At 46.1% G+C, this 13,640-nt stretch overlaps 1 protein-coding gene across 25 annotated transcripts in view; it reads left to right on the top strand.

Moving 5' to 3' along the window:
- Window positions 1-13,640, top strand: part of LOC130533371 (neurexin-1a-like) — a 163,120-nt gene that overhangs the window by 14,826 nt on the left and 134,654 nt on the right. The window contains exon 1 of one of the 25 annotated variants that reach the window (XM_057046702.1): window positions 182-239. The exons of 23 other annotated variants lie outside the window; for them this stretch is intronic. In XM_057046702.1, the coding sequence (XP_056902682.1) occupies window positions 197-239 (43 nt within the window). In that variant the 5' untranslated portion in view covers window positions 182-196. Of the gene's footprint in view, window positions 1-181; window positions 240-1,490; window positions 1,721-13,640 lie in introns of those variants that run through there. One more of the 25 variants, XM_057046703.1, reaches the window with a different exon arrangement.

Genomic DNA, 13,640 nt, shown 5'->3' with positions numbered 1-13,640 from the left:
CCTGCTGCTGAATGCTTTAAAAAAAATAAAAAAATTATCACACACATGTGAAGCAACACCAGAACAGGTAAGTCTTCCAAGTGCTCTGCAAAAGTGTGCGGCTGTCTGCTTAATGTGCTTAAAAAATGAAGGTTTATGCCAGATTTTGTGCTGCACATGAACATTACATAACACACACACACACACACACCAAAAGATGCACCTTCATCGGTCCTGTTACAGCGACCTCATCTCCACAGGTAAGTGTCACAATTTCTCTTCGTGGTTTCACAAATGGCTGCACGTAAGGTTTTAAAAAAAGAGCATCTTAAAAAAGATAATAATAATACCGTTCACGCACCGTGATGCTGATTTATTTTCTTCTGCGTGGAATCATTTGAAACCTACTACAATCCACCCAACACCCAGCTTTGAAGCGGCAGAAGGAAAACCGCAGGGAGCGAGGGAGAGAATGCTGACGAGGCACAAATCCGAGAACGCCGCTTCTAATTTGAGCCATTGTTAGTTGTCCCCTGTGTTACAGTAAATGAAAGCTTGTCAGTCCAACGCCGTGAGGCCACACGTCCCCACACAAGCATGTGAGCTAAGAGTGAAGACGCTGGGTCTGTTTGATTTGAACAGGACACTTGCCTTTTGCTAGCTCCCCACAGTCCCCGGGGGTCATGCTAACCAGTGCAATGGTTCCTTAATGCGGATGGCTAATTTACTGTCTGTAGCTTCCAGCTGCAGCACCGTCACTGGATCCCAAAGACCTTGTTTTTCGTTTAGTGCCAGAAAACAGAACAAACAGTAGGACAAGTCATGATCCCGCTGGCGCTCGAATCACAGGCTATTTAATTGCTGTCATCATAATGAAATCGCCGTGTGCAGCTTAAGGAAAAACTGCAGGATGTGCCAACACGCTTACAGGTAGACCTGGGCTCATTCCAAATGACTGTTGTAATGTCATTTTGCAGAAATGTTTGGATTAATCACATGCTGCACATTCCTGGGGAGGTGTCCTTGTGACAGGACTCTGCATTTGATGCTATTTGTGGTGCAATTGGTTATTTTTAGCATCGCACAGTCAGTTTAACGGTGCAAACCTTTTCCTTTTCTCTTACTAAGTCAGCAGTCATTCGGGTCCCCGTTGCAGTCTTCAACTTGGTCAAGAGGAGTTTATGGCCTGTAGCGCAACCCACCACCAGAGGGAGAGCAAGATGAGTTTTGATTGCAAAGGCAGTGTCTTAAGGAATTCTGCAGAGTGATTTCAGATGGGAAGACATTGTACTGGAAGATGTTGGTTCCCACAGCATCCAACTGAGCTGAGCTCAGTTTGTGTGTAGGAGTGTGTTTGGGTCAGCGAAGGCCTCGCTAACATACCGTGGTTCAACTACCAATCATATAGGAGACGCTGCTGTTTGGACATACGCAATGCTGCAGAGGTCATAATGAACAAGCGTCGTCAGAGCTCTTGGCTAACTGCCTCCGCGCTCACAGCTCCGACTGGGTGGCTCCAACACTGCAAGAAAAGGGGTGTGTGTGTGTGTGTGTGTTGTGACCGCCGTTGCTCGGGATGGATATGGATCGGAGCAAAAAGCGGCTTGCGTTGGAGGAGGCTGCCTGTGTTGCCTGCGGGGCCCCGCGTGTCCCTTCTGTTTCACAGCCCGGTTGAAATGTTTGGGAGACGACAGTGAAGCGGTTGAACAGCATCACACTTGTCGGAAAAGTCGGTGTTCAGGTAGGCGTCTGTTATAGGAATAACCAGCATTGTGACAAGCGATGGGGAGATTTGTCACAGGCGCCTCTCAGTGAATATTCATGATGTCATTTTTAGCTTAAAGGGCCGCAGCGGGGACAGGTTGTGTTGGTTTGATGCCCGCTCTTAGGAATCAACACTGGTTTTCTTTGTTACCGTCTGCATTTTTCTCATCTCGAAAAAAAGCCGTCGTTTTCCGCGGGAGTGATTAGATTTCTGAGTAAAACGGAGATCTGACGCAGGAGCGGCACGTATTTTTAGGTTCATCCCCTTTCAACAACTTTGGCGCCTTGTGACGAGAATGCAACAGGTTCTGTCAGCCCGTCAACACGCTGGTTGCGTCTTTATCCCGCAGGTAACGCAACGTCACGCGGCGCGCATTGATCCGACAACAGATGTTGTCTCGGCGGCTTGGCGTGACGTCTGGAAGATCATCAGAGGAATTCTTACGTCTTTTTTTTATAACCCAGGAAGCAAAGCAAACAACAAACAAACACAAACTTTACAGTAGTCCCTCCCCGTCAGGATTTCCAGTTTCCAAACATGGTCGTTGCTGTAGTTTCCTGAGTTTGACTCCGCCCCCAGAAAAACTCCCATCATCCCCTCTGATTGTCAGGACGACAGCCGCCCATCCGCGTACGCTGACGTGAACTCCGACGAGACCTACACGGCAAATTTCCATTTTTATACAGTTTTAATAAACATCGAGAGGCGCGACGTGAAAACGAAGCGCCAGCGATAATAAGATGGGAGGGGGCCCGGATCCAAGCTGAGTGGCGCCGCTCTACAGTCAGCAGCGGCCCACGGCGAGGCGCCAGATGAAGCCATCCGTCAGTGCCAGGCTCATTTTAATAAGGTGACTAAAGCTTCCAGCGCTTCCCGACTCGCCGTTGTTATTGTTTTTTTTTGCCTCACCTTAAAAATGTGACGCGGAAGTGGCGCGAGATTAATTTAGCACTAATCCCGTCCTACCTCGTTACCTCAGAAGAAGATTTTCTCCTCTCAGCCCGTCTCCTCCGGCAGACGAGGTGTCACGTTCGGAACCTTTCAAAGTTGCCGAGAAAGTAAAAGGTGAAGGGAAGTGTTTACCCCCGTTTTATCGACTCAGCGTCACAACTTTGCTCAGACGGAGGATTTACGTCGCAGCAACAATTTCATTTTTTTTGCATCTTTGCTGAAGATTTTTTTTTTTTTTGCTGAAAAGCCACTAAGAAGGGCTTTAGCATATATTTTTGCCAGCTTAAGCAAATATTGCAGCTTGCTGCCACATTTCTAAACATATCCATTAGCACAGCAGTCGTTTCAATAGAAGAGCCCCCGCTTTAAAGGCCTGTGTGGAGAAAGAAAACCCAAATTCACAGATTTGCTGTCTTATTTGCGCTCATCAGTGGACGTGAGCACGGCGCTCAGACGTTCCGACAGAACAGGAATGTGACTGAAGTCTGGCTCCCCCAAAAGCTCATGGAAATGAACGTTGATTTCACACCTTTCCATGTTTTTAAAGACTCCCAACTGTTCTCAAAGCTTCATTAACTGAGCATATTAACACATTATCAGCTCTGTTGTAGCGATGACATGAATTTGGAATTCCTACCAAAACACTCCATTTTTCAAACCAATGCTCTGTTGTAAAAACACACGAATGTGATAATTTACCGACATCACCATTAAAAACCATGAAACGAGGCTTTATCAACCGCCGAGCGGATCGTTGTTTTAGATGCTGTGCAGATATTTGCCGCGCTGCCTTGCTTCAGCTTACATCATCATCATCTGTGTGTTGTGTTTGATTGCCGCAGGTTGATATGAATCAGGTGATGGTGTCTCACTTCATTTGAATGCAATTTGAATCCCACCTAGTGTTTTGCAAATATCTGCAGAGAATTGGAACATAAGTGCTCCTGACAGAACCCAAGCTGGCAATCGCATGAGTGTCAGGCTCAGTCGTGCAGATGGCTTCAAAAGAGCCCGAGCTAAGATGGGTGCAGCTCACACGCGATTCAACGACATGCGACTAGAGCAGAAAGCCCCCAATTACACTAAATATCTAATAGATGGACGTCAGCAGCGGGTCCCGGCCTGGGGAGCTAATGGCTGTAATCCGCCTGTGCAGCCATCAGCCGTCCGTCTTTGAATTAGTTCAGCGCCTCCTGTTGGTCGCCCGTCCAACATGTATGTTTATCCGTGTCTCCCTGTGTAAATTCTTGTACGTGTTTTATGATGTCGCTTGTTGCTTTAATGGTGGTCAGTTCAAGACTTGTATAATTTCGCATGTCTCATCTGAGCTGGCACGACGGTAAAAATCCCTGAAGATAATTGGCCTCACACGGAAACATTAAAAAACATGTCAAATTGGATCAATCTGCTCCTGATCCTCAAATTAAAACCTTCTTTTTTTACCATTTCATGCAGAAAACCCTGCGATTGTGCATCGTTTTCCATTAAAAAAAAAATCAAGAGACTCAACAGACTGATCTCTTGCTACAGTCATTTCCCAACATTCTTTTACCTTCACCAACCTTCTTTGGCCCCTCATTGACCTCGTCGACCTCTGTCTGCCATGTTTTGGTCAATGCAGATGTTTGATAGTGAAGGTTTCAGTTAGCACACGTTAAGCCAGATGTGACACACTCTTAACTGGGAGGGGACGTCAAGCTTCCGCTGCTTTGATGAAAACAAATCTCCCTCCTGCACGGAGCAAAAATGCCTCCATACTATAAGACCTATATTAATGGTTCCCCTCTTGGCTATTTTTGCACTCCAACTCGAGCTAGCTCGAGATAACTTTTTATTTCTGTCTTTGAGTTGCAAAAAATCCAGGTTTTGCGTCCATGTTTTTCAGCTAGTTCTGTAGCCGTTTGCACGTTCCCCTCGCACCTCCCGGGGGATTTTCCAGGTATTCTGGGTTCCAGGGATAGCTGGGCTCGGATTCAGCACCTCCATGACCCTGATTAGGGAAACCAGGTGAAAGATTTGGAGTGCGGCCCTCGGGGTTATTTTTGTTTTCCTAGTAAACCTAACTGGGCCGAGCTTCCTCACCGGCTTGAACTGCCCTGTAGCTACCACCCGTCCCATGTGTGCTTGGTCACAAAGAAAAGGTAATTGTAGCCACAGAGGCAGTTTTCTCCACACCAGAGATGGGGAGGGGGGGGGGCACACTCTGTTGCCATGACTGGGAAAACACACCAAAAAAAAAAAGAACCGTAATTGCCTGGAGAGAGATTTGTGGTTGTCTTGACATGGCAGATTGGCAGGACTGTGCTAAAGCTCCACAGATTAGTACATTAGCACAGACTCTGTTCCTGAGGGCACGGCGAGGAAGACGTGGAGCGGAGGACTTATAAGACGGGCATTTAAGGAACGAGCACAAGGAAACAGAAGGAGAGGCACGTGGAGGGAATAAGTGTCATAAAGCGGGAATATAATAGGCTATAAAAATGCAGTAGCTGAGAATCAAAATGGCACCCTGACTGCTGTCTCCCGTTAAATAATAGTCCGCTAATTTAAAAGCACCTTATGTTTATTTTCTCTGGAGTTGGGGGGGGCGTGTTGCCTCTGTCTTCTTGCATCGGCCTCAAGGCGGCTCACGGTTCCGAGCAGCTTCCCTGTCCTCTCGCAGGTGCGCCAATGGCGGCGAAACCTGAGCGTGAGATTATCAGGAACAGATATTAGCGGCGTCCCTCACGCGCCGCGTGCGTTCTCTCCCTAACTAAAAGAAAGGGCAAACAAGAATGTAAAATAAAAAGGCTGGATCGATACGAACAAGACTCATCTGGCTCCCCAGGTGGAGTGGAAGGGGATCTGCTCCGGATCGATACCGCCGGTCGATGCTGGTGAGAGACTGCAGCGGCGGGGAAAAGGGAAAAGTATTCCTCCGTGCACAGAGGAGAGCGGACGAGTGTGAGCAGAAAATAGACAAAAGCCGAATACAGGTGTGGACTTTTTACATCTGTGCATGTTTGTCCTCATATTCCAGCCCCTTGGTCACACTGATTCCCAGCTTCTGACAATATATTACCACCTATATCTATATGTAAAATCAGAAAACAGACGGTATTATCGCGAACACGCATGTTTCCGACGCTCTCGTATACGTTACGGAGCTGCCGGATCTGTTTGTGGGGATTTGACCAATAGTTGTTGTTGAGGAGGGAACCAAACTGGTGATTTATGTGCAGAATAAGCCAAAGCAACCGCTGGTCATTTGTTTGCGAAGGGATTGTTTTAAAATGTAAATGTAATGAATAGCAAGTCAGAAATAGATGGATCGCCCCCCCGTTTGCTCGGCTTTATTTATTTTTGAGACTGGACAGGACATTGTGTTAATGTCCCCCATAATTAATGACAAATCATTGCATGGAAATAAAACACCAACTTTGTCACAAGCCCCACATTTCTGGCTCGTATTGGCACATTTCTCTCAATAGATCCCGACGTTCCGGCTTGTTAAACGTCAGCGGATGACTTTGATGGATAAATCTCATTAATAGGACAATAATTAAGAGACAGCGAAACATCCTGAGACTGTTTGGGTTTCCTTACCAACCGGATCCAAAGGGAAGTCCTCTCAGGGCTGCAGAGAGGAAATGAACAGGCTCCCTGTGGGAAATTGAATAGTCCATTTCCAATTGAATGTGACCTGAAAAATCCATTGGGGGGGTCAGTGGCAATTTGTCTCAGACCAACATGTCCCCTGGGACAGAAGCATTTTATTCTCTTTTGATATATACGAAACATTTATTTTCTCCCATCATGCCTGGTCTTGCAAATAGGGCCGGTGGGTTATTGTCCCCCCATTCTGAGTAAAAACAGACAATTTTTGTTATCCATCATCTTTAAGTGACACACACTCGTCTGGCACCCGGATCAGAGGCTTCCTTCTGGGTAAAACTAGCAAGAGGGTCACTGAGGTGAGAGATAACGGTGAAAAAATGACCATTAAAAGCACGCGGCCATCTTTCATAACAGCTGGATTTTAATAGTAGGACGCCCCCACAAGTAATATTTCATTTTTCCACGTCATTACTTGCCAGATAGACGAATAAACCCTCAGTTTGGACAGATTTCTAAGTTATTTGTGCGATCTAATTGTTCAACACTTTATAAAATGATTTGGTTTTTTCATGTTCCTTTTCTTTCTTGGCGGAATCGCCGGCAAGAGTAGCGTAAGCGAGGAGACGCGGCGTCCTCAAAGCCTTCAACGAGCAGCAACACTTGGGCCTAAATGTGCAGATTTGCTAAATTGCCCACAGCCGGTCTGATGTGCATGCACATCATGCTCACCTTCGTCTGCGGCCTTAAAACCACCACAGTAGCTGATTTATGCGCCGATTCTCTGGCTTTAATGGGAGGCCTGTTCCCTCCTGCTCATCCCAATGTTTCTTTGTGTTAATGCTCCAGAAACATCGTCCTCTCCCATTTGCTCACGTATCCCCCCCCCCCCCCCCCCCTTCCTCCTCCTCCTCCTCCTCCTCTCTAGTCACCAGATTCAAATCACTTGTGCTTTGCCCACACATTCTTAGAGAAGGAAAACAGCAGCGGGAGATTACGTGACTCTGTTTGATCCAAGGCTGCCGTATCGGCTGGTTAGCGTTGTTTTCCTGTTTGGGCCTGCGAGCGAGATCTGTTTTTTTTCATGGCGTTGCTGTTAAAATAAGTCCAAAAGATCACGGCGGCGCGTCTGAAACCCAAGTTTCACTCAGTCTGCCAGACTGTTTGGCTCAGTCAAGAGAGTCAAGGGAGCATTTAGAGTGTGTGTGTGTGTGTGTGGTGTGTGTGTGTGTGTGTGTGTGTGTGTGTGTGTGTGTGTGTGTGTGTGTGGGTGTGTGTGGGTGTGTGTGTGTGTGGGTGTGTGTGGGCGTGTGTGGGCGTGTGTGGGCGTGTGTGTGCGTGTGTGTGTGCTGTCTCGCATGCAGGATGTCAGGTAACTTCAGGAGCCGAGCAGCTCCGTGAAAACAACCGTTCTAATTTAATGAGGTTTGAGGAAAAGGACAAAAAAGTGCAACAACAGCATCTGCGTCTCGATAAAGAAAGATTTAGTGGGTCAAAGATTCTGATCAAACTTTTGTGTGATCGTCACACACTGTGGTGGTGCGTGCGTGCGTGTGTGTGTCTACAGGAAGGAGGCCATTTTCCACCCCACTGGCCGTGGAGAAAGGGTCCCTTTATGTGTAAGTGATGCACGTCTCTGTGCAATATGTTGTATTTTTAGAAAGGGAGAATTGTGACGCGGCTCGTGTTATCGGACTCGTGTCTGTGCCAGACAGCACGATGCAGTCGGAGTGTTTTGCATGTGATTGCAATGTTGTGAAATACTTGCAGCATCTTTTGATGGCGAGCACAAAAAAAAAAAAATAGCATTTTCTTCAGGAGATCAAGAGGAGAAAAAGCATCTGATGCATTAGCTTCATTTGTAATTCCTCCCCATGTCTGTGGAGTCTGGTGGAGGTTGGTGCTGATGTCGAATGTTCTAACGTGTGAACGTGAGGGAAGTGATGACGGCTCCCCTGTGTGTTCCCACATTAGATTACTAACATTTACTGTGGTTCCCGAGCTCAGCGTCCACTTAAATGATGCACGCAGAGGCAAAAATAGTTGGAAATACTCCAAGTAGACTCTAGTAAACCTTGAAAAATCCATTATTATCACTGTATAATGAGACCATCAGTGGTCTGAAAGGGCTGAGTACGAATTCATCAGAATTCAGAGAATTCTGTCATTCAGAAACTTGTTAACTTCCTTGCGAACGCACCGATGTCGAGCTTTCAGACACTCCAGCTCCAGGTTCTATAGCAAGTCACAGCTTATTTCTTATTTCTGAGACCCAAAATCATCGCTGATGATGGACGCAGGGCGTTTTTAGGAAAAAAACAGGAGTTCCCACTTCAGAAAACCTGTTTGTGATGAATATGATGGCCTGTAAATACAGCTGCTCACAGCAAGAAGGTAATTAGACGAAATCCCTAAAAATCCCCCAACTCTATTATTATTGATACTATTAAAGCTATATTAGTCAGGAGATCGTGGAGCATTGATTGGGATCAGGCAGTATGACAAAGCGGCGCTATGTCAGAGGGACATTCTTCCACCTTAATTGAGATCACACACATTTCTCCCACTTGCTAAAATTAAATTCTGCTGACAAAAATGGCAGCTTCACCCCACAGGAAATTAAAAATCACAGTTATCTCTTGAAGAGCAGGGAGAGAAAACCTCTTTCATATCGCGGCTGCGTCTCCTCTGACATCTGGGTATTACGGGAGGGAAATTTGGACCTCAGCCCACTGATATCCCAGCAGCTCCTTTAATATTGGGCTATAACTAATTAAATAGATTATAACTGTGTGTATAAATCTCATAAATACAGCCAAATTCATCAGCCTTTTCATAAAAGCCTGATTTGGACTAACTGAGATGGTTGAATAAAATCAAATCGTCTCCCTGCGGAGCAGTTGTGACATTAATAGACCACTTCCTTCATGCAATCGTCCTCCAAACAAATGCTAAATGTTTTTTCTGTCTCGTTGAAGGAATTAACCAGAGTCAGCGGGCTTCTCTAATATCCCCACGTCGTCCGTTTGGGATTTTAATTTAAAATGAAGCGGCGAGGCTCTTTGCATGTCGCTGGAAAGAACGAGCTTGCTGAAACACTCGCTGTGTTATTTATTGCCTCGTGTTGTGGCTTCTCCATGCCTGCGTCTCGTGTGTGCCGGGTAAATAAAGAGCAGTTCTCCTTCGGACGTACCAACCGATCCCTCTTGTTCTGGGCAGATATCATATTGATAGGAGATAAAGCTCAATACGCTGTGTAATTTCCATGCTGTTTGAGGCCTGCAGATAAGAGCTGAGGCTGCCGTGCACATCATTAAGTGTGAAACACCCCTGAGCCGCCCACTGTTCCCCTGGAGGGCTCCAGGCAAAGAGAGCCAAGACAGATCTTCCATTTTAAAGCCGTTCTCACAGAGAACGGTTCCCATTCCAGATGAGGCTCAGCCTCTCCGATTCCTGTACCTGCATGGCACCACAGGGGGTCTAAAACAGAACTTTCTGTTGTTCTGCCCTAAATGTCCTTTATTTAAAATAAAAAATATGTTATAACTTAAGCCAAAACATGTGATGACACAGCTGTGCGATTTGCCATTTACATGACAGAGAGAAAAGAGGAAAAAAAGGGATTCTGACGGCGGTATTTTCCATTATTCTGCCCCGAACCAGCGAGGAGTTTAAAATAAAATGAATCAAAAAAGAATACGTATATATTTACTTTAACATTGTGGGTTTAAGACTGCTGACTGGCTGTTTTATGGCTATTGAACCCATACCTCACTGTCAGGGGAGCCGGGCCGGCTCACATGCTGCCGCTGCTGCTGTGGGACCTGTAATTCACTGAGGGGGGTAGAGGGTGGGGGGCACATTGTCCATGGTGTAAGAGAGGGAATTATCACGGAGACTCGCTGGGAAGCACTTCCTGATGTATTTTAGTGAGCGTATTCAAAAACTCGGACCGTTAAACTGGAGCAACGTCTTTGTCCCAGTATACGTGCAGCGGGCTGACTGGTCGGGGTGGGGGGGCGGCCAGTAGGGGGCGATACCAGCTTATCTGGTGAGCTAATGAAGGCCCGGATTCTAGATGATTTGATCCAAAAAACAAAGTCAAAAGCAGCCGTGTTGCGCCTCAAACGGGGCTCATGTCCTTCAGTCGCCACGTTGACGTGTTTGTTTTGTCTCTCTCGACTTCTTTTTGAACATTTTTTTTGTTGTCTCCTATTCAGTTGCACAAGAACTTCACACAAGCTTTATGGAATTTCAAGCCCATTTTTCAGTTGTTTTTTTCCGTCAAATCTCAAAACTTTAATCAAGTATTAAAGACGTTTGGGCCCGACCCGCTCGACTACCTGAACACAACACAAAGAGCGCAAAGCTGCATCTTTGCTCCAAGGTTCCATTTATAAATGATCAGCAGAGTCTTACAAACTATTTCAAAATTAACAACAACAAGCTTGACTGCAGCAGAATTTATTTTAATTACAAGTTTCCCCCCATTTTAACGCAATTGATAAAAAAAACAGATGGTGAAACCTCACAAATGATGTTCCAACACATCAAGGAGACCCCTGAACATTTCAGATGTTCCTTTTAGTAGCAAATGATTAAAATAATTGAAGAGTGAACGGTGTGTTGAGGCGTGGTCAGCTATGCTAGATCTTATCTGCGCACGGCGTCTTGCCTCGAGCGTTTAGCTTCACAGTTTCAATTATAAAGGACCCCTTGGACTCTTAACGATGACGGAGGCAATTAAATTGTGGATTAGTAAAGACAGGCCAGCACCTGATGCTTATTTGGAAAAAGAATTCATCTGTACTTAAGCCCATGTTAAACAGATTCCCTTCCTAATCCTCCCAACCTTGATATCAGTGCAAGCAGCCATGTCACGCCGGATTTGCATGCAAGATAGTATTTCCCTTAAAATGGGTATTTTGGCCGACGGTATTCTACTAGCAAAGTAAGGACATTTTAAGGACTTGATAGGTTGCGGTTAGAACTGAGTTTAGGTCAGGGTCGGGACGGTCCGTCCTTGTAAATGCTACATATTATGTACCAAAATACACATTTCACTGCCAATATGTGGCCGTTTTTAGGAGGTGAGAACCTTTTGTGATTAGATTCATACTTTTGGTCACACTGTCCATACTGTGAGCTTTGTTTGAAGTTGGTTCCTGGGTCCAGTTCATGTTCCTGGTCTTTATCATGTTTTATTTCTCTGGTTACCTCATCTTCCTACTCCACCATTTTGAGCTACATCCTTTCCTGCATCTTGCTTTAAGATAAGCCTGCACCAAAGCAGGTGTCCCTCCCGAGTCTGCATTTGAGTCCTGACCCCGTCTCCTGTGTCAGTTGTTCTGGATCAAGACCTGCGTGTTCTGGAGAGCTCACTGGAGCGCGCTGAGAATGACAGGCTGGAAGGTTCCACGTAGCCACGTCTCTGACTGCGTCGCCACTTTGAGCTGACTGTTAAATTAGAGCTTGAGCTGATCAGAAGTGGCTCTCCTGCTCCCCTGACGTCATCCTTGGGCTACGGACATTAAGCCTCGAGGCTGCGGGCCGTGTTTATATCATGTATCACACAATTGTCTTTTTAAAAATCTGCCCCCCCCCCTTACGACGACACCGATGCGGAACAAAGGACGAGGACGATCTGAGCTGCCCGCGTGATGCAGTGTCCCTTCAGTGTGAATCATGAGCCGAAGCGCCACCGGGAGCGAACGATGACATCCAGTGTTTAATTACGTCCCGACATGCCAATAATTCTATTAACAAATCAGCAGGCAATTGATGGAAGGAGAATGGAGCTGACAAATGATTACTGTGAACTTTATCTGGAGTCTTATTTGAGAAACAAATGGCCCTGTCATCAAGAACACGCCATCTATAATTCTTTCTCCCGTTTTTTTCCATAAACAGTTATTCCGCCTATGCCGGCCTTGGTGCCAGAAGATAAATAAGGGGAATTAATTTGTGTCAGACTGACAGGAAAGCGGTTCTTCGGCTGGCAGGAATAACAGAGAGCAGAGTGTTATTAATGACTGGAAGTGTGGACTGCAAGGACCACAGTCGCTCAGAAGGAGGTCAGCCGAGAGGGGCGAGTGCCCGGGGGAGCAGCGGCGGGAGCCCAGGGTGCCGGGAATATAAATGAAATATTCGTGGAGGGGGGGTCTCAACAGCAGAAGCCGGTCTTTAGCGCGCCAGAACAGGCTGAGGGTCTGCAGCTCGTCCCAGTTCTGTGCTGGCCACCTCACACCGAGGCCTCGCCGTCTACTCTCCTCTGGTTGATCCTTTAAGACGAGACTTAATTGAACTTTGGTGGCGTCTGAGGCAGGAAATGGACCTCAGTCAGGGCCATATTGATGTTGGTTAAATGTCAGATTTCTTCTGGCCCCACTGGCTTGGACACTTGCCAGAGTGTTTATGTTGGTGTTTAATCAGCTTCTTTAGCTTCTGTAGCTATTTATGTTTTAGCCGTCCAAGATTCCATTAACTAGTTTGATTTTCAATTGATCGGTCTGACATGAAATATTCCCTTGTTCCATTATAAAAATCAATGCCGGGATAAATATGTCTTTAGAAAATACAGCTGGCTGCCATAATAAGATCGACAATAGGCCAGACACAAACAGGGACCGTAAAACGGCTTTTTGTGTCACATATATGTCATATATTAAGGGTTAGCACAGCAAGAAGATCTAAATTGACCAGAAATATGTCAGATCCGGAGGATGTAGAGGACATTTGGTTGCTCCCCTAAACCAGACTGGGTTTTCTGCATAGGTATTCCATAGGCAAAGTCTCCATGATAATGGTGCTCATGCATTTCAGATTTGACTGCACACACCCCGGAGTATAGACGGGAGGATTTCTGCTCGAGTGCAGTAAACAGGATGTCATGATCTAATGGTCAGTGACATTGCGGTGCCGTATATGGTTTCATTGTTGCACAGCTCCAGCATCCAGATGCTGTTTCCCTACATTAATCATCCATGTAAAACACAAAAAAGCCTTCAATTCAGGAGCCTAATGCATATATAGCGAGTCTCAACAAAGTTATGGCAGCTTAATAAACAGGTGTATTTAAATTCAGCATTCATATTTGTAAAAACTGCCTTTTGTTTCTAAAGCAAAGCAACAGACGCCCTCAGGCTGCAGAAACATCACCCGGGACCGAGGCCACGGGGTGAGTGCGAGTGTGACTGTGGGAGGAAAATGATGATGCAATTGTGAAGTGTCTCCACATATAAGGGGAGGTTCCCCGTGGACCTCGCCCAAGTTAAGCCTTAAATAAAAAAAAAAGCACAATTGCGTTTAGCAAACAAGCAATAACAGTAATGTTTGCTGTCAGCCCTCTGTT

This window comes from Takifugu flavidus, chromosome 11, assembly GCF_003711565.1.
Source record: "Takifugu flavidus isolate HTHZ2018 chromosome 11, ASM371156v2, whole genome shotgun sequence".
NCBI classification, from domain to species: Eukaryota; Metazoa; Chordata; class Actinopteri; order Tetraodontiformes; family Tetraodontidae; genus Takifugu; species Takifugu flavidus.
This window is presented reverse-complemented; position numbering and strand designations above follow the sequence as displayed.